Source organism: Trichomycterus rosablanca, chromosome 3, assembly GCF_030014385.1.
Source record: "Trichomycterus rosablanca isolate fTriRos1 chromosome 3, fTriRos1.hap1, whole genome shotgun sequence".
Taxonomy (NCBI): domain Eukaryota; kingdom Metazoa; phylum Chordata; class Actinopteri; order Siluriformes; family Trichomycteridae; genus Trichomycterus; species Trichomycterus rosablanca.
Window position 1 is genome coordinate 28,773,981 of NC_085990.1, and position 22,110 is coordinate 28,796,090.

General features: G+C 39.8%; 1 protein-coding gene across 2 annotated transcripts in view; it reads left to right on the top strand.

The window, feature by feature from the left end:
- Positions 1–1,066: 1,066 nt before the first annotated feature.
- Positions 1,067–22,110, top strand: part of gyg1b (glycogenin 1b) — a 57,593-nt gene continuing 36,549 nt past the window's right edge. The window contains exons 1-3 of one of the 2 annotated variants that reach the window (XM_062991142.1): positions 1,067–1,190; positions 16,073–16,208; positions 21,687–21,861. In XM_062991142.1, coding sequence (XP_062847212.1) covers positions 1,184–1,190; positions 16,073–16,208; positions 21,687–21,861 — 318 coding nt within the window. In that variant the 5' untranslated portion in view covers positions 1,067–1,183. Of the gene's footprint in view, positions 1,191–1,401; positions 1,453–16,072; positions 16,209–21,686; positions 21,862–22,110 lie in introns of those variants that run through there. The other variant, XM_062991141.1, reaches the window with a different exon arrangement.

A 22,110-nucleotide genomic window follows, 5' to 3' on the forward strand; every position in this document is an offset into this window, starting at 1 on the left:
AACCACTATAAGCTACCCTATTTAATATTTAATCTATATTTAATTTGTACCATACACTATATACATGGAACTGCACCTTCATTCATTCATTCATTCAATTCTCTGCCGGCTAATTAGAGGCGCCTGCACAGAGATGAGGAAGAGTGCCCTTAGGGTGTGTCTCTCCGCATGCAACGCTAGACCTGACCAACTGCAGCAACCCCAGATCATAGCACTGCCCCCACAGGCTTGTACGGTAGGCACTAGGCATGATGGGTGCATCACTTCAGCCGCCTCTCTTCTTGATGTGCCCATCACTCTGGAACAGAGTTTTTAATAATGCGTTGGACAGTTCTTAACCCGATTTTAGTAGTTTCAGAAATCTCCTTAGATGTTTTCTTTGCTTGATGCATGCCAATAATTTGACCCTTCTGAAACAGATTAACATCTGTTCCACGACCACAGGATCTTTCCACATGGTTGTTTAACAAATGAGAAGCTACTCACTGCATCAGTTAGGGTTAAATAACTTGTTGCCAGCTGAACCATAATCACCCATGCAGTAATTATCCAATGGGAGGCTCTTACCTATTTGCTTAGTTAAATCCAGCTGGTGACCTTTTTTTTGGCCAGACAGTGTATTTATTTAATATATTTTTCTTCCTGAACTATTTCATAAGTCATAGCTTTACTTAACTATCTATCAGGTCTGATTCATTGGGCTATAGCCATGAAAACACACTGGGCTAGTTGTCAGTCCACCACAGAACACACACACAAACCCACACATTCCCACGTAGGGCAAATTCTAGTGGCTCCAATTGGCCTGACTGCATGTCTTTGGACTTGAAGCACATACAGGAAACCCACGCGGACACAAGGAGAACATGCAAACTCCACAAAGAATGGCGTTTATTTATTAATTTTAATAAAAACATTAAAATAAAATATGCCTCCAACAAAACACATTTAAACTTAAATACATCTTTATTTAAAATAATTTTTTTTTTTTTAAATGGTGTGGAGTGGGCGTATGCGTGCACTTCCGAGCCGCCCCCCTTTTTAATCACGTGACGGGAGCGAGCTATGTGGATGTATAAATAAACTACAGGGCCGGTTGTGAAGTCTCTTTCATAAATGTAATATCTGCATCGAGTGTGTGAGGGTCCGAGCTGTGCGGCATAGTGACTTCAACTACATAAACATGGCAGGTAAGAGAACATTACTACTAGTCTCTGTGTGTGTGTTTGTGTTACATGTCGGTTACAGTGTGTCAGTAGAGGAACAGCTGATCACTGTTTTTCTCCGTGTGTGCTGCTTATTTACATTATACTGATTCATATTCTGCACACTGAACCTACGTAAGCTAAACATGACTGTTTTAAAAAGCCAGTGTCCATATAATTTTGAATTTCTGTAGTGGTTTCGGTATGTTGCAGCGTGCACGGCCTTTCCGCTATATGTGCAGATCAGGTAAGCTTAAACAGGAAACCATTTGTCCATGACTTGTGTCTTAGTACAAATACTACATACTACTGTACTACAAACTACACACTTCATCATGTACTGATCGGTATGTAGCTAGAATAGTATTATGGGTTAGACCGGTTACAGCAGGTAGAGATATTGTTCTCGGATGTTGTTTAGTAGGGAAGTATGTGGTTTGATTTGTTGTGTGTAGGCTGACAAGACGTTTCATTAAGCACGTACACAAGAAGCTTACATATTGTGCAAACACGTGTACTGGTATGTGTTTGTAGATGCGGTCATTTAATAATACAAGAAAATAAGCTAATTTGTTAAAATGTTCAGGCCAATTGACCTCAGTAGTTGCCTTCTAGTTATGGTGTTTGGTGTTTTATCTACTATTTTATTAGTGGTTGGTTATGGTGGTGGTGATTCAGATTCTTTTTAAGAAGTCATATTTATAAACCCAGCTGAAGTTGGCACATTATGACATATGGCTGTTTTTGCCAATCAGTGATGTTAAGTGGCAATATGTAACTTGAATATAAGGAGACCTTTCAAATAGAAATGCATCATTGAAAGCAACTTGGTGAAGAACATTGTGAAACAACAGCTCAATCTTAAAAATGTGCATATACTTGTAGATGTGCATGTGTTATTAATGTCTTTATGATCATTTCTGCAACATTTTCTTTTATTAAATCGGTGAAAGATCTGCATTTTTGTCCTGAACTATGATTAATTGCACTTTGTGACTTTTCAATGTCCATGTACATAGAGCTATTTAGATGTAGACACTACAGACACCTTTTTACAGATTCCAGGAATAAAAACCCCTGATGAGCAAGCTTAGTGCAACAGTGGCTTAGTGGGTAGCACTGTCACCTCACAGCAAGAAGGTCCTGGATTCGATCCCCAGGTGGGGCGGTCCGGGTCTGTGTGGAGTTTGCATGTTCTCCCTGTGTCTGTGTGGGTTTCCTCCCACAGTCCAAAGACATGCTAGTGAGGTGAATTGGAGATACAAAATTGTCCATGACTGTGTTTGACAGTAAACTTGTGAACTGATGAATGTTGTGTAATGAGTAACTAACGTTTCTGTCATGAATGTTACCAAAGTGTGTAAAACATGATGCTAAAATCCTAATAAATAAACAGTGCCAAAGTGGAAAGGACGAAACCAATCTGTTTACTGATTCTGAAAAGAACTTTTAATTTGTTGGTTGTGTGTTTTTCAACCAAACACGGGTCAATTTGAATATCAGGTGATGCTGTCAAGTCAAATGAGTTTTATGTCTTCATCAGATCATGAAGGCCCTGCTCCAAAATCAGAACTTTAAAGATTTAAAGCTAGTTTTGTTTTTGAACAGGTGGGAAAAAAGGATTTTGGAATCAAATTAAGAAAATTAAATTATTTGACCAAAACTTTAAAGAGTAAATCTGAGGCATTTCAACCCAACAACACTCTACCTGTCATGCATGATGGTTGTACTATCATGTTCTGAAGTGTCTATGCTGCTAGTGGAGAATTATGCATTCTAGAATTGGATGGAATAAGGATGATTAACTCAAAATGCTTCAAAATAAGGTCAGACCCCCAGAGTATTATCAGTAGTATTATGTAAGGCAAAAGGCATAGGTAGCTTTTTATAGTAAGAACTAGGGGTCTGATATTGGCCAAAATCAGCAGTTTTGCATAACTATGATGTATTTATTCCTGTAGAATATTTGTTTTACAGTCTGAGCATTGTTATTTAGATAGCTAGTTTAACCATGGTGCATTGAGACGTATTGAGTAATGTATTATTACTGCTTAGTTGTTTGAGAAGAGAAATGACTGTATTGGATTGGTATCGGTATCGGCAGATACTCAATTTGCAGTATCTGTATCGGACATAAAAAGTGATAACGAACCAGCCCCAGTATGAACACTAGTATAGTAAAATGTGGCGATGTTAAGATATGTGATGCTTTGGTTCATCTATACCTTTTAATTAAGAAAGTTATGAATTTTACTCTCCACTGGAAGATTCTTAATAAGAGTCAGCTCATCTGTCTGTGAGCTGGAGCTGAGGTGTGATGCATGGGAAATCAACCCAAAATATAAAAGCAATTTACACCTGGCTGATTGGCACACATAATTAAAGTTTTAGAGTGACCCAGTCAAAGCGATGAGCAGTGTGTCTGATTTAAGCAGTTTTGCAACAAAGAGTGGGCTGAAATGCCTCTGAGCAATGTTAATAGCTAATATTGCATTATACAGACGGTTTAGAATGACTGCTGTTGCAGTCATTGCAGCGAAGTGGTAAATGAAAGTTAAACTTAAGCTCTGTCCTTAATTGAATGAAATCATTCATTCATTGTCTGTTTTACCCTGCTCTGTCTTGACATTTTAAAAATAGGTTAAAAATCCTATTTAAAAAGGAAAAATACGAGGAGGGTCTGTCCAGAATTGCGCGTTGTTCTACAGTAGTAACTCAAGGTATCTACAGTTTAAGGTTCTCCACAGACTCCATTACTCTAAAACGAAACTAAGCAAGATCTATGGATCTATTTCCCTGCTGTGGGAGAAATGTAAAGTTGAGGAGGGTACTTTAGACCATCTTTTTTTGGTCCTGTCTAACTTCTAGTCTAATATATTTGCATCCCTTTCTGATCTACTTAACAAGTATGTGCACCCTGATCCAGCCATGGCCATTTGTGGGTACTCTGAGTCTATGGAGGAATATCCCCAAACCCATCAACAGATCCTAATGACCAGTATGGTAGCAGCCAAAAAGATCATTCTTCTAAATTGGAAATCTCCTTTTGCCCCGTGTTTTAAAAGATGGCGATCAGAGATGACTCACGTGGCCCTGATGGAGCGGTTGCAATGTTGTGAAAAAGTTTTTGGACAGATTAGGGGGACCTTAAGTAAAATATTTTTTTTAATAAAATTTTTTTTTTTTTCTTTACATTATTTATGTTATTATTATACTTTTTTTTCCTCTTATTGAATTTGCTCATTTTACAATTTTCGTTATTATCAGTGCTGTGTTAAATTGTCTGTGGGTGGGGAGTAAATAGGGTTGTGTTTGTTCACATTTGTATTATTGTTCTGTTCCATGTTTAAATCTGATAAAACTATAAATAAAATATAAAAAAAAAAGGAAAAATACTGTAAGGCATGGGTTCCATTTGAGAACGTTTGGACAGAAAGGGCATGACACGCTCACCTATCCACACTCGTGCCGAAGAGCACTAAACAATTCACCATCTGGCATGTTTTTGTAAATCAACATCTGTTAAAAATCCATAAAAATACTGGAAAAGGACAAGCCTAACTTATTACAAACATCGACTGGATGCAAGGATCAAACTAATTTCCTCAGGACCCTGCTGTTATTTAGCACCCACACTAATGTAACTCATTAAAACAAAAGCAACAAAATATTGTGATGAACTGAAGAACAAAGCTTACAGCTCTGTTCTACCTACATTAATTACATTAATTGAGTTTTATTAACTGCTTTGTTGGCCATAGCAATCGGCCAGTTCAGCCTAGGAATAAAAAATCCAAACCACTGCTCCATTTTTACAGCAAAGGCTGGACCCGTACAACTAGCCTTAGACCACATCCAAGAGAGCCAGCAGCTAAACTTTCTAAAGAAAGCAAAGTGACTCGCCACTTTGACGTTTAAAGACAGTCTATTAGCTAGCCATAATAATAGCCATAGCAGCTGACATGACATTAGGATTTAAACAAACAAAACTGCTTTGTTGTGATAAGTCGCAGTGTTTCTGGTGCCAACACTGGGAACAAGGTAGGAATACTGTCTAGGGGCCTCAGTCCATCACAGGATGACACACTCACATTTACTTACACACCTAAGGGCCATTTAGAGCAGCTACTTCACCTTCTATATGCCTTTTGTTGACTGGAGAAAACAAACATACCTAATGGAAAGCCAAATGTAGGTACAAACAACATCCTTACAGACCCTCAGCTGTTGACCCTGCTGTTATGCAGCACCCACTCTATCTAAATATTCAGCACAAAAGCTTGAACAGCATAATCGATGACTTTTAGTTTGCTCTTCCCTAGTTCATTGCTTTCATTCATTTCGTAAGTGCCTTAGCGTGGTCAGGGGTGCAGTGGGTCTGAGTGCAGTGTACTCCCTCACATTAAGCTAAGTTCACACTACATGACTATCAAAGTGGTCAGGTCACTGTACTGTTCTCACTACACAACTTGATATCTTGTAATTGTGAGCTTTTAAGTCGTTGTGTGTATGCCAGTGTATACAAATAGCTCTGTCCATGCTTGTTGAAATTTCTAAAGCTCCTGGGGTTCCCCCTCACTCCTTATCTTGCATTTTATTGGCTGTATCTCAACACGGCACTTACTGCCGGTCATAACCTGGTTGTTTCACTTTTCACACAACAGGATTTGGAGTTGCAGACAGGTCCAGATATTTAACACAATTCGCACACGGTGATCGAGAGCCGATGTTCAAACCCTGAACAAGCAACGATTTGCCTCTCAGCTGGTGTATCTGTCTGCGACCTCCGAAACCTGTCTGGATGAGAAATCAGGGCTAAAATCGTGTTGGCCAGTGATAGCTCAGTGGTTAAGTTACTGGACTAGTGAACAGAAGGTTGCCGGTTCAAGCCCCGCCACCACCAAGTTGCCACTGTTGGGTCCCCGAGCAAGGCCCTTAACCCTAAATTGCTCATTGTGTGTAAGTCGCTTTGGATAAAAGTGTCTGCTAAATGCTGAAAATGTAAATGTGTGAACTAAGCATTAAGGGCACAGAGAAGCAGCATGTGTCTGGGAAATGGGATGAAATAGAAGTGTCCTGAAAAAACCCATGCAAGTGTAGAAGAAAAAAAAAAAACACTTTAAAGTCAAGGTGCTTTGCTGTGTTGCATTTTCCTCTACTTGCGGTGCCCCACCAAGTCATTATGGCAATCACGTCTGTATGTAGATGCCTGACAGGCCTATAGCACCACTGAGGATGCAAACTCTGGATCCTATCAGACCCTACTATTTGTACAGGTACAAGGGAGTAGATGTCGCTGTTGGGGCAGCAAGGATGTCATTTCCTGTTCCCCATCTCGAACTGGGATCTCGGTTGTTGTGACCTAGTGACTGTTTTTAACTACTTTATAAGGATTCATATCCATCTCTGTGTGGGGACTGTCACTATGGTAAAGATTTTCTGTGATCAAGGCAGTGATCTGGGAAGGCATTGAAGACCATCTCAAAGTCAGTAAATTTATTTTAGAGCTTCTTTTGTTTCAGAAAAAAATAGAAAAACAGAAATTACACATTGAGACTACATCCACATTGCCTAGGTCAGGTCACCTCTCTATACTACGTCAACAAACTATCAAAGATGCCCTTTAGACTCTCATGGCATATTGACTTAAAGTCCCAGCATGAACATCACAAACACACTTTTTGCACCAGGCTGGATTCTAACAGTTTTAAACTTGCTTTTGGGGCACCAGATGGGAGATGAGACGTTAGCATTGGTACTATGCTCACATACTACTTGATACAATAGTTGGATTCTGTATAGAGTTTCATTTGTTATGGTTTGCATTAGGGATGTAACGATACACTCTACCCACGATGCGATGCGATTCACGATACTGGGTTCACGATACGATTTTTCCAAAACTGAAATTGAAGACAAATTAAGACGTTTCCTTTTATTATTTCTCTTAAAAAACAAAAAATGCTGTATTTGTGCTTATCTTTTATTTATCTAAATAATGATTGCTTTTTATTTCTGAGGTAGGTACAAACTATGCAAAACAATTTTGAATTAAGCCCAATTTAGCTGAAAATCCCTGAATTTGGCAACCTGGCGTATAGCACCAGTGACGTTGAACCAGGCGAGGTGAATAGGACCAGTGCCTTCTGCTGTTTAAGGTGAATATCGATTAATTTTACCTGTCAAATAGATTATTAACTGCATTGTGGTAAATCGTTACATCCCTAGTTTGCATGGGTTTGATACTTTCTGACCCATATCTCTTAGAAAACTGACCACTGTGAAAGTGGTTGTAACCTTGATGGCCCAAGTTGGTCGACTAAGGAATAAGGAATAGATATTTATTAGGGCTGCCACGACTGGTCGACCTAGTCGATGACATCGACGCAAATATTTTAAGTCGATGTATCGTTTTTAAAACTATATGTTTATAAATGATCCTTTTTAATTTCTACAATGTTTCCATTCATATAACCGTTCATATGATTCATACTTGCTGCTTGCATGACCTAAGTCATATTTGGTCCAGTCACTGGTTTCTGGCATTAAGTGCAGTCTTAAAAAATGCCGTCTGCAGCAGTCAGAGGCCGATTCTATAGCTTTCAAAGCAAAGCTAAAAGTTCTCCAAGACCCAAATCATCAAAAGTTTGGGAATACTTAAAACTGGCACAAAACAAAAAGGTGGTTTGTACACTGTGCAAAGCTTTGATGGTATACCATAGCAGCACTAGTGCGATGTTGTATGTCTATATTGTTTCATTAAGCTTCTTAATCGCGGAGATCTTGGAATACCGTATTCCTCATTATTGTACAGTACATTGGACTTTTATTTCTGCTATAAGTTTAAGCACTTTGCTTTGTGTATGGAATGCCATAAACACATGTTGCACTTTGTTTAATATGGAGCACTAGAGAATTTAATAATATGGACAAAAACCCTGTTTACATTTAGTTTTGTGCCATATTATTATACAGTTTGTTGTTAAAATAAAAGAAGCTTAAATGAGATTCTGAACAACTTTTTTTTAGGAAAATTAATCGTTTGGATTAATCGACTAATCAATAAAAGTCTATAGATTAATCGATAGAAAAAATAGTCGTTAGTGGCAGCCCTAATATTTATGTATTCATTATCTGTTTTACCACCGCTTATCCTTACTCGGGGTCGGAGTGGGAGGAATAGATATGCATTTTTGAATTTGGGTTCAGCATGTGGGTTCTGGGAACTTTCTGTCAGTGTCTGTCTGAAAAGTTCTGGTGGAAACTGAGGGAAGAAAACAGGAGTTTTATATGATCCAACTACCAATACATGCAGAAGGTGAGTTGGTTACTTTAGATCCTCCAGGAGTAAGTGTGTGAGTGAATAAAAGACTGCGATGCCCTGTGATGCTCTGTCCTGGCAGTATTCCTGCATTGTACGCAGTGTGTGTACCCACCATAACTTTAACCAGATGTTTGGAATATTCAGTTTTACAAACACACTGTTATTTATGACTTGAGAAATGGATACCAAATCTATTTAGACTGCATTTCTCTGCCTGTCTATGCCCCGAACACTACTGTAAAGTATAAACCTAAAGTTTAGAGCAGAGTTGCTTGTTTATTCAAATTAGCTGAATTATACCTAATGTTATTCAGTGTATCATAAATGTTTTTGGCATCACTTTTATTTACAGTCCCCTAAGTTCTAGGTTTTAATTATGTAAGTGTGAGGTACAGTCTCCAAAGCTAAATATGTCCAGGTAATTATTTTGTGTAACAAGATGGCAAGTACAAATACAGTCTATTAATGATACTGTACACCAGTGCATAATTATAGTACTTTTTTGTAACTGGTTAATACCTAGAAGTAGAAGGGGGCTGTAGAAGACAGCACTACCGTGTTTTCTTTAGGTAAGCTTTTCTTTCTCTTATTACTAGGTCTGAGGAGCTCTGGATTTAAATAATAATAATTTTATTATCCTTTTCTACTCTGCAGCCATTGGCTAGCTCTATATAAGGAGAGCAGGGGGCCTCTTAATTCTCAAGAGTAAATCACATTGTACTGTAGTATCAAAAATAGAAATCTAGGGTTAGATTAGTTTCTGTGTGAAAAACAAATTTTCTGTGCTATTTAGGTATTGGAAAACAGTTTTTTTCAGTACTCCTAGTTGTTGAGTCCAGGTGTTTTAGGCACACCTATTGCTATAGCAATTTTATTGCAGTAGATAAAGGCCTTTTCTTGTCCTATCGGAATCGGAATCGGAATCGGAATCGGGCTTTATTGGCCAAGTATGCTCACACATACAAGGAATTTGCTTTTGGTTACACAGATGCTTGCAGTGCACGAAAAATACAATACAGACAATCTTATTCACACAGCTCACTCTCTCTAACACACACATTCATACCTGTAAACATAGAAAACATTGTAAACATTTAGCATGTGCAATTTACATTGTAATTTTAAAAAGGTGCAGTTTTGTGCAATATAAAAACTATAGAAAATATAAAAATATATAAATATGAAATGCAAGTAAAGGTGAAAATCCTGTGTATGCCATTACATAAATGAAATAGGTAGTTTTTGATGTGCAAGTGTCCCGAGTATTAACAGTACAGTAGTGTTCAATTGTTCATGAGCGTAATGGAGTTTGGATAAAAGCTTCTCTGTAGCCTGGTCGTTCGGGTCTTCATGTGGCTGAAGCGTCGGCCTGATGGAAGGCACCGAAACAGGTGATGACCAGGGTGAGACGGGTCAGTGATGATTTTCTCTGCACGCTTCCTGGTTCTGGAGGCATGCAGGTCCAGCAGTGTGGGCAGCTTTACACCGATGGTCCTCTCTGCAGACTTGATGATGCGCTGCAGTCTCTTGGTGTCATGTTTTGTGATAGCGCTGCCCCACACTGTGATGGATGTGGTGACGATGGACTCTATGATGGCTGTGTAGAACTGAACCATCAGCTCTTGAGGTAGGTTGAACTTCCTCAGCTGGTACAGAAAGTACATCCTCTGTTGAGCCCTCTTGATGATGGAGTTGATGTTGCTGTCCCACTTCAGGTCCTTGGAGATCGTTGTGCCCAGGAACTTGTAGGACTCCACAGCCATCACAGTCCTGTCTAGGATGGTGAGTGCTGGCAGGGTTGGGGGTCTCCTCCTGAAGTCCACGGTCATCTCCACTGTTTTTGCTGTGTTCAGCTCCAGATTGTTCTGACTGCTCCAGAGGACAACCTGATCAACCACCCGTCTATAAGCAGACTCATTACTGTCACTGATGAGACCAATGACTGTAGTGTCATCTGCAAACTTCAGGATTTTAACAGAGGAGTCCATGGAGGTACAGTCATTTGTGTACAGCGAGAAGAGCAGTGGGGAGAGTACACAACCCTGTGGGGCACCTGTGCTGATGGTTCTGGTCCCTGAAGTACACTTTCCCAGCCTCACCTGCTGTTTTCTGCCAGTAAGAAAGTCAGTTATCCACTGGCAGGTGGAGGCTGGTACGCTGAGTTCAGCCAGTTTGCTGTGTAATTGTCCTGGAATAATTGTGTTGAAGGCTGAGCTGAAGTCCAGGAACAGAATTCTTGCATAAGTTCCCGGGTGATCAAGGTGTTGAAGGATGAAGTGGAGACCCATGTTCACTGCATCGTCCACCGACCGGTTGGCCCGATAGGCAAATTGCAGGGGGTCTAGCAGGGGGTCCGTGATTTCCTTAATGTGGTTGAGAACCAGTCTTTCAAAGGACTTCATGACCACAGAGGTCAGGGCAACAGGTCTGTAGTCATTTAGTCCTGTGGTAGTTGCCTTTTTGGGAATGGGTATTATTGTGGAGCATTTAAAACAGGATGGAACCACACACAGCTCCAGTGATCTGTTGAAGATCTTAGTGAAGACAGGTGCAAGCTGGTCTGCACAGGTCCTCAGGCAGGAGGGAGAGATTCCATCAGGACCTGGGGCCTTCTTGACTTTCTGTTTTTTAAAAAGTCTCAGCACGTCTTCCTCGCCGATCTTCAGGGCAGGCTGGATGGGTGGCTGATAGTCAGATGGGTGTGAAGTGGTGTTGGATGGGAGCTCGTTGCTGGGCTGTTCAAACCTGCAGTAGAATCTGTTAAGGTCGTCGGCCAGTTGACGATCTCCCATTGTCTGTGTAGGTGGCCTTTTGTAGCTGGTGATGTTCTGCAGACACCTCCAGGCGGTTGATGGCTCATTTGTGGACATCATGCTGCTTAGCTTGTTGGAGTAGTTCTTCTTTGCAGCCTTGATCTCTTTGGTTAGGGTGTTCCTTGCCTGGTTGTACAGCGCCCGATCCCCACTTCTATATGCTACCTCCTTAGACCGCCGCCGGCAGCTGTTTCAATTTGGCATTAAACCAGGGCTTGTCATTATTATATTTAATGCGAGTCCTGGTGGGAACACAGATGTCTTCACAAAAGCTGATGTAAGATGTCACAGTGTCCGTGTGTTCATCCAGGCTGCTTGTGGCATCATCAAACACACACCAGTCTGTTAATTCCATGCAGTCCTGAAGCCTTTCTTTAGCCTCATTAGTCCATTTCTTCACTGTGCTGACCACAGGTTTGGCACACTTGAGCTTCTGTCTGTAGGTCGGGAGAAGATGAACTAAACAGTGGTCAGATAGTCCCAGTGCTGCACGAGGGACAGAGCGGTATGCACCTTTAAATACAGTATAGCAGTGATCTAAAATGTTGCTCTCCCTGGTGGGGCAGGTAACATGCTGTCTGTATTTAGGTAGTTCGTTGTTAAGTTTTGCTCTGTTAAAGTCCCCTAAGATGATGAAAACAGAGTCTGTGTGTTTGTGCTCCACGCTGAGGATCTGATCAGCGAGTGCGCTCAGTGCCTCGCGCGCGCACGCTTGAGGTGGAATGTAAACAGCAACAAGCACAACTGATGAAAACTCCCGCGGACAATAAAACGGTCTACAGTTCAAGAAAAGTGATTCCAGATTAGGGCTGCAAGTTCTCATTAACACTGTCACATCTGTACACCAGCCTTGGTTGATATAAAAGCAAATTCCGCCGCCTTTTTTCTTGCCGGAAAGCTCCGCGTTGCGGTCCGCTCGGTGGAGATGAAAGCCGTGCAGGTGGAGCGCGCTGTCCGGGACGGAATCAGTGAGCCAGGTCTCAGTGAAGCACAGTACAGCAGAGAGAGAAAAGTCCTTGTTGGTACGGTTTAACAGTGAAAGTTCGTCCATTTTATTTCCTAAAGAGCGAAGGTTTGTCATGTGGATGCTGGGTAGCGGTGTACGAAGTCCGCGCTGTCGGAGTTTGACGAGCGCTCCGGCGCGCTTCCCACGTCTGTGTATCCGCCTGCGTCTGCTCAGGAGCGCAGCCGCTCCGCTGACCAAAATGTCCAAAAAACTGTCCGAAAATGAAAAATCAGGAAATATACCTGGTGGCATGAGCTGCCTAATGTTCAGCAGATCTTCTGCGCTGTATTGGAGTGTGTTTGGATCACACATGCCATAACAAACAAACAAAAACAAACAAAGCACTACGGAGCTCCTAACCAGTGTCGCCATCTGCGGCGCTATCTTGACTCTTCACAAAGGTCTATGAAGTATAGTTTTGTGTGCAGGAACTTCAGTGACCTGAACAAAGCCCTAACATTAACCCCATTAAAATCCTTTGGGATAAACTGAAATATTGATTGCAAGCCAGACTGACTCGTTCAACCTTGGTGCCTGATTTCACAAAAGCGCTTTTGACTGAATCGGCACAAATTCACATGTACATTGTGGAAAAGCCTTCCCTAAGCTTTTTATCACCCTCGGGTAGGGCGGGTTGGGGGGGGTTGTCTCTGACGCCAAGCTGTTGTAACTCATGCAGAATGAAGCCTGACATTGTCTTGCTGACATACAATATAATCTGACACCAATATAAGCCTCTGCATCAATGGTACATTCGCATAGATCACCCATGCCATCAAAGATGCCGGTTTTAGCACTGATAACAGACAGGATGTTCAGGATGATTTTTGTCTGTGGCAGGTGGAATCTGACATCTGTTTCTCCAAAAAAAAAAAAAAAGGCGGGATATTCCGCTAGCACACCAGCGCCGAGATTCTGAACTCCTCGGTTCGAAACTTGCCGTTGCCTCTGGTCGGCAGGGCGCCATCTAGCAGCATAATTGACAGTGCCTGCAGGAATATGTGTGGGCGGGGTCTTCAGATGCTGTGTAAGGACCCTGATTGGCGGATAGAGAGTAAATAGTTGAGAAAGGGTTCCTTAAGGGCTGTGCGTGGGTCGGTCATATACCCTCCTCAAATGCAAAAAATGAGAGATGAGGATCCCCAGCAGCGGAAGACAAATTGATTATGCTAAATTGTAAATGAATATACTGTGTGTGTGTATGTATATATATATATATATATATATATATATATATATATATATATATATATATATATATATATATATATATATATATATATATATATATATATATTCTGAAACTTGGACACTCATCCGTCCTTAGGACACATTTCCAGTCTTTCAGTCAATCTCAGATGACCTCTGGCTATAGGATCGGGCCAGCATTTCTATGCAAAATCAATATATGGCTTCCTCTTTGCATAATACAGTTTCAGGTTGAATTTCTTGATGCAGTGGCAGACTGTGTGAAGTGACAATATTCTTCTAAATACTCCCAAGCCCTTGTGGCTATGTTCATCATAGTAGCATGGCAGTTTCTCAGCAATGCCACCTAAGGGTTCGACATTTACAGACATTCATGCTATGGTTTTCATGCACCAAGATTTCCCCTGACTCTGTCTTTGAGCTAAGTGGCAGACCTTTCACAATGTTTCTCAGCTCGAAATTGCAAAGAAATTAGGTATTTCATCATCTACAGTTTCATCATCTACAGTATATCATAAAGGCACAAAGTGGTGAACCACGACATGTACAGTCCCTGACAGAAGTTCTGTCGCTTATCCATGTTGTGGAAACAAAAGCTTATAACCTGACTTTAAATTCATCCATTGGTTTTAGAAATGACTCATATGAAAGCTGAAACCCTCCCAAATGAGGTTTAATTTACGAAAATAAATTTGCTTCACTGCAGAAATATTGATCATTTAATGAACACAGAAAGGTCAGATTTTGGCAAGACAAAAGTTTTGTCGCCCACAGAAAGTAATGTGAAAATCAAACAAATAATTTACTTCAAATACAAAGATATGTTTCATAACATTGGTGAATGAAGTTGTGGTGCTATTAGAGCCATATTTAATATTTTGTGTGACTTCCATGAGCTTTAAGGACTGCATCCATGCGGTTCGACAATGATTCATACAATTTATTGATGAAGTCATCAGGAATAGCAAAGAATGCAGTCTTACATGCCTCCCAGAGTTCATCAAGATTCTTTGGTTTTGTCTTCCAAGCTTCCTCTTTCATCCTACCCCAAACATGCTCAATGATGTTCATGTCTGGTGACTGGGCTGGCCAGTCCTGGAGCACCTTGATCTTCTTCGCCTTGAGGAACTTTGATGTAGAGATGGATGTATGAGATGGAGCACCATCCTGCTGCAAAATTTGACCCCTTTTATGATTGGGAATGTAAGAGGTAGCTAATACTTCTTGATATTTTAGGCTATTGATATTGCCTTCCACCTTGCAAATGTTTCGCACACCCCCATACTGAATGTAACCCCAGACCATGATCTTTCCACCACCAAACTTAACAGTTTTCTGGGTGAATCTTGGATCCATACGGGCTCCAGTAGGTCTCCCACTTTTCCAGCGTCCATACGTTTAGCAGGCTGTGGGCCTTGGCAAATGCCACACGGTTTTTTAATTGCCTTTTGTTTAGTGCTGGCTTCTGGGCACTGATTCGACCATGGAGGCCATTTCGAGACAGAATCCTACAAACTGTTCTAGTTGACACAGGGACTTGAGGTGACCAGGCCTGGTGGAGCTCTGCTGCAGTGGAAGAGGGGCTGGCTTTGGATTTTCTAATTAACAAACGTTCCTCCTTAGCAGTTGTCTTGCGGGGTCTGCCGGACCTGGGCTTGTCAAAAACATCTCCAGTCTCTTCAAATCTTTTTTTAATTCTTTGTACTTGACGCTGAGACACATTAAAGGTGCCAGCCACCTCTGCAGTGGATCTGGTCTTCAGCCTCTTGATAATCAAGGCTTTGGTCGCAGGGTGGATTTTTGGCATGTTGTCAGAGGTGAAGTTGCAGTTCAAGTGAAGGTCTGGGGTGCTGGGGTTCTTTTTATACACACCCACTAATTAACCGATCAATTAGTGAGCACAGGTGAGGCTGTAAACTAGGATTGGGTGCATTATATGACAAGGTGACAACTTTTGTCTTGCCAAAATCTGACCTTTCTGTGTTCATTAAATGATCAATATTTCTGCAGTGAAGCAAATTTATTTTCGTAAATTAAACCTCATTCGGGAGAGTTTCAGCTTTCAAATGAGTCATTTCTAAAACCAATGGATGAATTTAAAGTCAGGTTATAAGCTTTTGTTTCCACAACATGGATAAGCGACAACTTCTGTCAGGGGACTGTACTTGCTTGCAAAGACTAAGCCTTTAATGGATGTTCTTTTTATACTCAATCTTGATGACCTCACCTGTTTCTAGTGCTAATTGTGGAACTCTTTAGAACAGTGTTACTTGTATAGCCTTTTTAAGTGTGTTGCATATTTTTGTATTTTAAATGCTTAAAATACAATTAGGTTTGTCAGTGAAAACTAAAAAAATGTTCTTTGTACTTTTATCAGTTAACGAAATGTTGAAGTGATTTAACAAATTACAGTTTTCAGTTTTTTTATTGCATTATTAGAAACTGTCCCAACTCTTCTGAAAATGTGGTTTGTATTATTATCATCATTTTAAGGGGTTGCATTCTCTTGTTACAGACCAGGCATTTGTCACCTTGGCTACAAATGATAACTACGCTAAAGGAGCAATGGTGCTGGGGAAATCTTTGAGGAACCATAAGACCTCCAAGAAACTGGCAGTGCTTATTGGACCACATGTGTCAGAACCATCCAGGTACGTCTACCGTTTCTTTGCAGCAGAATGATTTGGCAAAATCCTTTAAGTCTGAATGTTATCAGCAGGATTCCAGGACTGATAGTGGCTCTTTTTCTAAATTTTGAAAGACCTCAGCAGTATGTTTTTGTTTTTCTGTTAAACCAAACCAATTTAACTGCCCAGTGTATCAATTTTTCTGGTCCGCAAAAAAAATTGTTCACTGACAAAACTAATACTTACAATTTCAACAATCCTGTAAGTGCTAGTCCCAGACAAGCCTAATATTACTGTAGGAAATAAAGGCATACTGTTAAAGTTAACATAAGGATATTGTTATTTAAACTGGCTGGTTTAAATAAGTTTTTACTGTGCATATTATTTAAGAAAATACCAAAATGATTGCACATATTTAAATATAAAAATGGTTACAACAAACTATTTCGGGGGACCTGGAATCATCAAATGCATAGAGAGAGGTGCCTGGCTTGTTTAGATTTCACTAAGGGTTTATTGGCAGCTGTTCCAGCTTTAATAGATGCTTCAGCACTAGGGGTGGGTTTATAAAATCGATTTTTCGATTCGAATCGATCTTTATTTGAATGATCCGATATCGATTCATATAAAAAACCCATCTTTTTACTAAACACTTAGGCTGACTTGTACTTATTTACTAACATTTTGTTCCATTCTTTTCCATTTAAAAAAAAAAAAAAAAAAAAAAAAAAAAAAAAAAAAAAAGCAGCACTTTGGTTCTAACAGGTTTTAGCAGATTTGTGTTCTTTGACTGTTGTTTTCCTAAACTTGAGAAATGAAATGTTCACTATAGAAGCACTTCTGTAAGTCGCTCTGGATAAGAGCGTCTGCTAAATGCTAAAAATGTAAATGTAAATATAAACGCGAGATCGATCTTTTAAATGAGCCCCTTTTTACGGTGTACACGGAAATCTGTTACCTTCTTTAATCTCGCGTGACCAGCCGCAGTTTTTTCGTGCAACGAGATCTGACCTGCACATCAGTTCAGCATGGCAGAAGCTCCAGTAATGCCTGGTTCACACTACATGATTTCTGCCCTGATTTTCGGCGACTGGTCTGCGCTAGATTTGCCGGCTCGGGAGCAACTCGGCTCTTAATCAATCAGCGAGGGGAAACACGGGAGAGGTTGTAAACAAGTGGCGCAGGGGCGTAATATACTTATCGTTCTCTACAAAACGAAATATTTATTAACCTCCAACTTCAGAACAATCCCTGTTGGTCGTGTTGCCAAATCCACTCAGATTTCTTTATTTTTTTCTCTTTGATATTACGCTGCTCATCAGCGCACAAACTTTGATCGCTCGCTACTTGTTGGAGTGTATTTTAGGACGTGGTTTCATTAAACCCCTCGTCACTTCTCACGTGTGTTTTTGTGACAAAACGTAGTTTGGGAGACCAGACAGACTCATCTGAGATTCCTCCTGGTGATAGATGGTGTAGATGTGAAACCCCCCCATCACCCATCAGTCGTGCAGTGCGAACTGTACAGCGACCCGGCAAATCAGAAAGTTGTGTAGTGTGAACTTGGCATAAGCTGTGCAACAGCCAGGTGTATGTTTACATTACACATACACTGTTGTAGCGTGTCAGACATATAAAATAATAATAAAAAAAAAAAATTTATGTTACTGTTTTTTGTTGTGGATTACTTATTTATGTAAAAACAAATATTTTTAATAATGACTGTTCTTTGTACAATTATCACATTCGTTTTCTGTACATCTGTACATATTTAAACAAAACCTGTTAATGTAACTCAAATATGCCTAAATGTGTTGAATCGAAATTGAATCGAAGATTGAAGATCGAATCGAATCGGGACCTTGTGAATCGGAATCGAATCGATCCAGGAAATTAGTGGCGATACCCAGCCCTATTCAGCACTCATATGACATTTGCATAAAAGACCCATTTAAATTGACTCATGACAAATAGACTCAATGTTTTTTTTTTTTTTTTCCCCTTTATTTTGTACACGGACATGGTCTGCATACTAAATAAGACAATGTTTCCTATTTGTTATAATTTACCTAATAAGGACTAGATTAAACATGTACAGTACATTCAAAGCTACACATGTAAAATGGTGACACTGCAGAGCAATACAGTCCAGTGATGTATACCACAGGATTTTAAATCTACTAAAATACAAAGTTATTTTATACTTTTAAACTAAAAGAAGACACTAAAAAAAATTAATAATTTGTTAAACGTAAAACATAAATGACACCATCTGGCCCCAGAGAAGAGCCTGGGATAATCTAATTCCTAATTCTGTACTTGGTTAACAATTCAACAAAAATGACTTCAATTAATTTTCTTGGTTCAGTTAGACTTGACAATCCAGATTTGATTACTGTGATCCCCAATAAATCAAAACATCATTTGAATGGAACATTTAACTCATTTTGCTAAACAAAAAGTGTCATCAGGCAGAACATGTCACAATTTAAGTTATATTGAAATCGTCAACAAATTACTTAATTATTTAAGACTTTGGAGCTAAATAAATCACACTGCTCTTAACCTATACATCTGTAAGTTAAATTGTAAGTAGAGTTGGTCCTAGCAGAAGGTTTGCACTCAAAAGCTCTCCAGTGTGTTTAAATGAAAGCAATTCTGTAAAGAAATTTTGCCTTCCCCCTTTCCCCATATCTTATAAAAACTGATATTCTGTTAATAGATGTGATTGGTTGCAGTTGTTGCATCTACAAGCTGCACAGCCAGTTATTAAGTTTATTGGGGTATTTCTTTCTCAAGAGTTGCACAACCCTTTTCTACAGTAAATAGGATGTTTCTAAATGTTGCCTTTTTGCAAGAGAATGACTAATTCTTTTTGCATACTTGTCAGGTGCAGGGAGTGGCTGCTTTTGCACATTACAGTAAGGGAACTGCTTTTAACCGTCTATAAATCTGGCTCTGCAGTATCGATTTTCTCAATAAGGTTAATGAAACTTACTGTTGGGCAATGCATAGGAAGTGGCATTTACATTATGTGTTTCATTCCAATGTGTTGCAAAGCTCATGTTCATTAACAGAGTAAATGCACATGTAACCTGTAATCTGATCATGGGAAAACCCTTGTTGGTCAAAACTGTACCAATTTTTTAGCTTAGTAGTATTTTTACATAAAGAAGGTAATTAAAATCTTTAACAGAAATCTACTTTATCTTAGGTTTTAACGTAACAAATGTACTATATTTTAGACATAATCTTTCATTGGGAAAACTTGCTCTATTTGAAAACTCTGGCAGGTAAAGCTGATGTTACTTATATTTGTAAATTATTTTCTCAAGACAGGGTAATTACATAAAGTCTATAAGGGGGCACGGTGGCTAAGTGGGTAGCAATGTCACCCCACAGTAAGAAGGTCCTGGGTTCGATCCCCAGGTGGGGCGGTCCAGGTCCTTTCCGTGTGTTTGCATGTTCTCCCCGTGTCTGCGTGGGTTTCATCTGAAAGCTCCAAAGACATGCAAGTGAGGTGAATTGGAGATACAAAATTGTCTATGACTGTGTTTGACATTAAAGACATGAACTAATGAGTCTTGTGTAACCTGTAACCACCTGTCCTGTCATGAATGTAACCAAAGTGTGTAAAATCTGGCGTTAAAATCCTAATAAATTAAGTAATAACATAAAGTCTATGTCATTCGTTTTAATAAATTCCAGAAAAATTGGGACACTTTTTAAAAATGCATTAAAAGCCGCTCAGGTGGCGCAGCGGTAAAAAGTACGCTAGCGCACCAGAGTTGGGGTTTCGAATACTTCGTATCGAATCTCAGCTCTGCCTTTCCGACTGGGCTGGGCGGCAGCATGAACAACGATTGGCTGTTCAGGGTTAGAGGGTAAGAAAGTCGGATCATAGGTCCTCATAACTGGTGCAACTGCGGCCCCTGCTGGCTGACCGATGGCGCCTGCACAGGGCTGAGGAATAATGCTGATGGGGGGTGTGGCCCTCCATACACAGTGCCTGTCAAGTGTATGAACTCGAGTCGTGCAGGTGAAAAATGCAGTATGTACTGACTATGTGCTGGAGGGGGCATATGTCAGTTGAGAGGCGTCATCAGTCAGCGGTGAAGGGTCAAATCAGTATAGAGGACGCAATCAGCGTAATTGGACACGACTAGATTAAAAAAAAAAAAAAAAATTTAAATGCATTAAAAACAAATATGTAATTTGTTAAATCTCTTTTGGTTCACTGACATCTGTAAATATTAAAAAAGTAAATAAATAAAATGTGAGGCTCGGATAGAGGCAAGATAAGACTAAGGTTATACAATAAACACTGTTCTGGGAGGTTCCACAATTAGCAGTTTAACTGGTCACAGGTGGGGTCATCAAGACTGAATATAAAAGGAGCATCTACCAAAGGCTACTTGACTACAACCCCAAATCAGAAAAAGTTGGGACAGCATGGAAAATGCAAATAATAAATAATAAAAATGTAAGTTTCTTACAATTTATTAATGACTTATTTCATTGCAGACCGTTTGAACCTGAGATATTTCATGTTTTGTCTGGTCAACCTGAAACATTAAATTACTTGGTATCCTCGGTGCCAAAACGTCCTTTAAGTGTGGTGGAAAGGAATGGCAACATTACAAAGTGGTGAATGCTTTACTGTTTCATGTGTCCAATGTGTTGCAGACCTGAAATGCAGGAATGGATGTTTATTAATAAATGAAATGAGGTTGATCAAACAAAACAAGAAATATCTCAGGTTCATCCTGTCTGCAATCAAATAAAAGTCAAAATAAATGTAAGAAAGTTTTTTTTTTTTTTTTTTTTTTTTTTTTTTTTTGCATTTTCCATACTGTCCCAACTTTTGATTTGAGGTTGTAGATTAGGCCTAGTCAAGGTAAACAAAAGCAGTATATCGTAATGATAATAATTATGTGTTTGGGTGTGTGTCAGCCAGTACATTAGGAACAACCACCTAGACTTCACAAGATCTCTGGTACCAGGACATTAACAGCACTTCTGTATGTTCCAAGACACATTGTTATACAGCACATCATTTTGCCTTCTCTTCCACGGGTAAACATTGATCTTGGTAGAAAAGTGATGTGTCAGACACATTTACCTTATCACCAGTATTAAATTGATCTGCAATTTGAGCCACAGTAGCTCTTTTGTTTGTCAAAACCGGACACCCTATCCCTCATGTCCTCTAGCATCAGCGGACTTTTTAGCTTTTCGTGTCTTGTCCCTTCTCAGGGTCTGTTAGTACCCACCATCAGTGACCGGTCATCTTGCCACAACGATTCAGCCCTTATTTATGCTTATTGTATCTGCTGCAATCCACATAACAACATGAGAAACTACCCTCTTGTTATTGCACAACATTTTCGAACTGACACATTTCTGATTAGCTCTCTTGAGGTTTATTTATTTTAATTTTTATTCTTAAGATAGAATGTTAAAGTGCTTTGTGAATAAACAGTTACCTAAATCTCTGTACAGAGCAGTGCTTCAGAAACTGTATGATGAAGTCAGGCTGGTGGATGTGTTGGACAGTGGGGACACGGCACACCTAGCTATGATGAAGAGACCAGACCTGGGAGTAACATTCACCAAGCTTTACTGCTGGACACTCACACACTACTCAAAATGTGTGTTCATGGATGCAGATACGATGGTAAGTCTAAGCAGTGACTCATGGCTGTGGAAAAATGAAACATGGCTGTGAAAGCTGGGGGTGGAGGGGGTTGGCACAGGGCTTTGTCAAGACGTGCATCAGATTCTTGTATTGGTGTTTTTACTACTTTCAGTTAGTTTATATTTTATATAGATTGTTTAAATGCATGCATTTAGTGGGATTTAGCTTTGGAGATGACACCAGAAATATTGACACCCTTGGTAAAGATTTAAAACAAACAAACAAAAA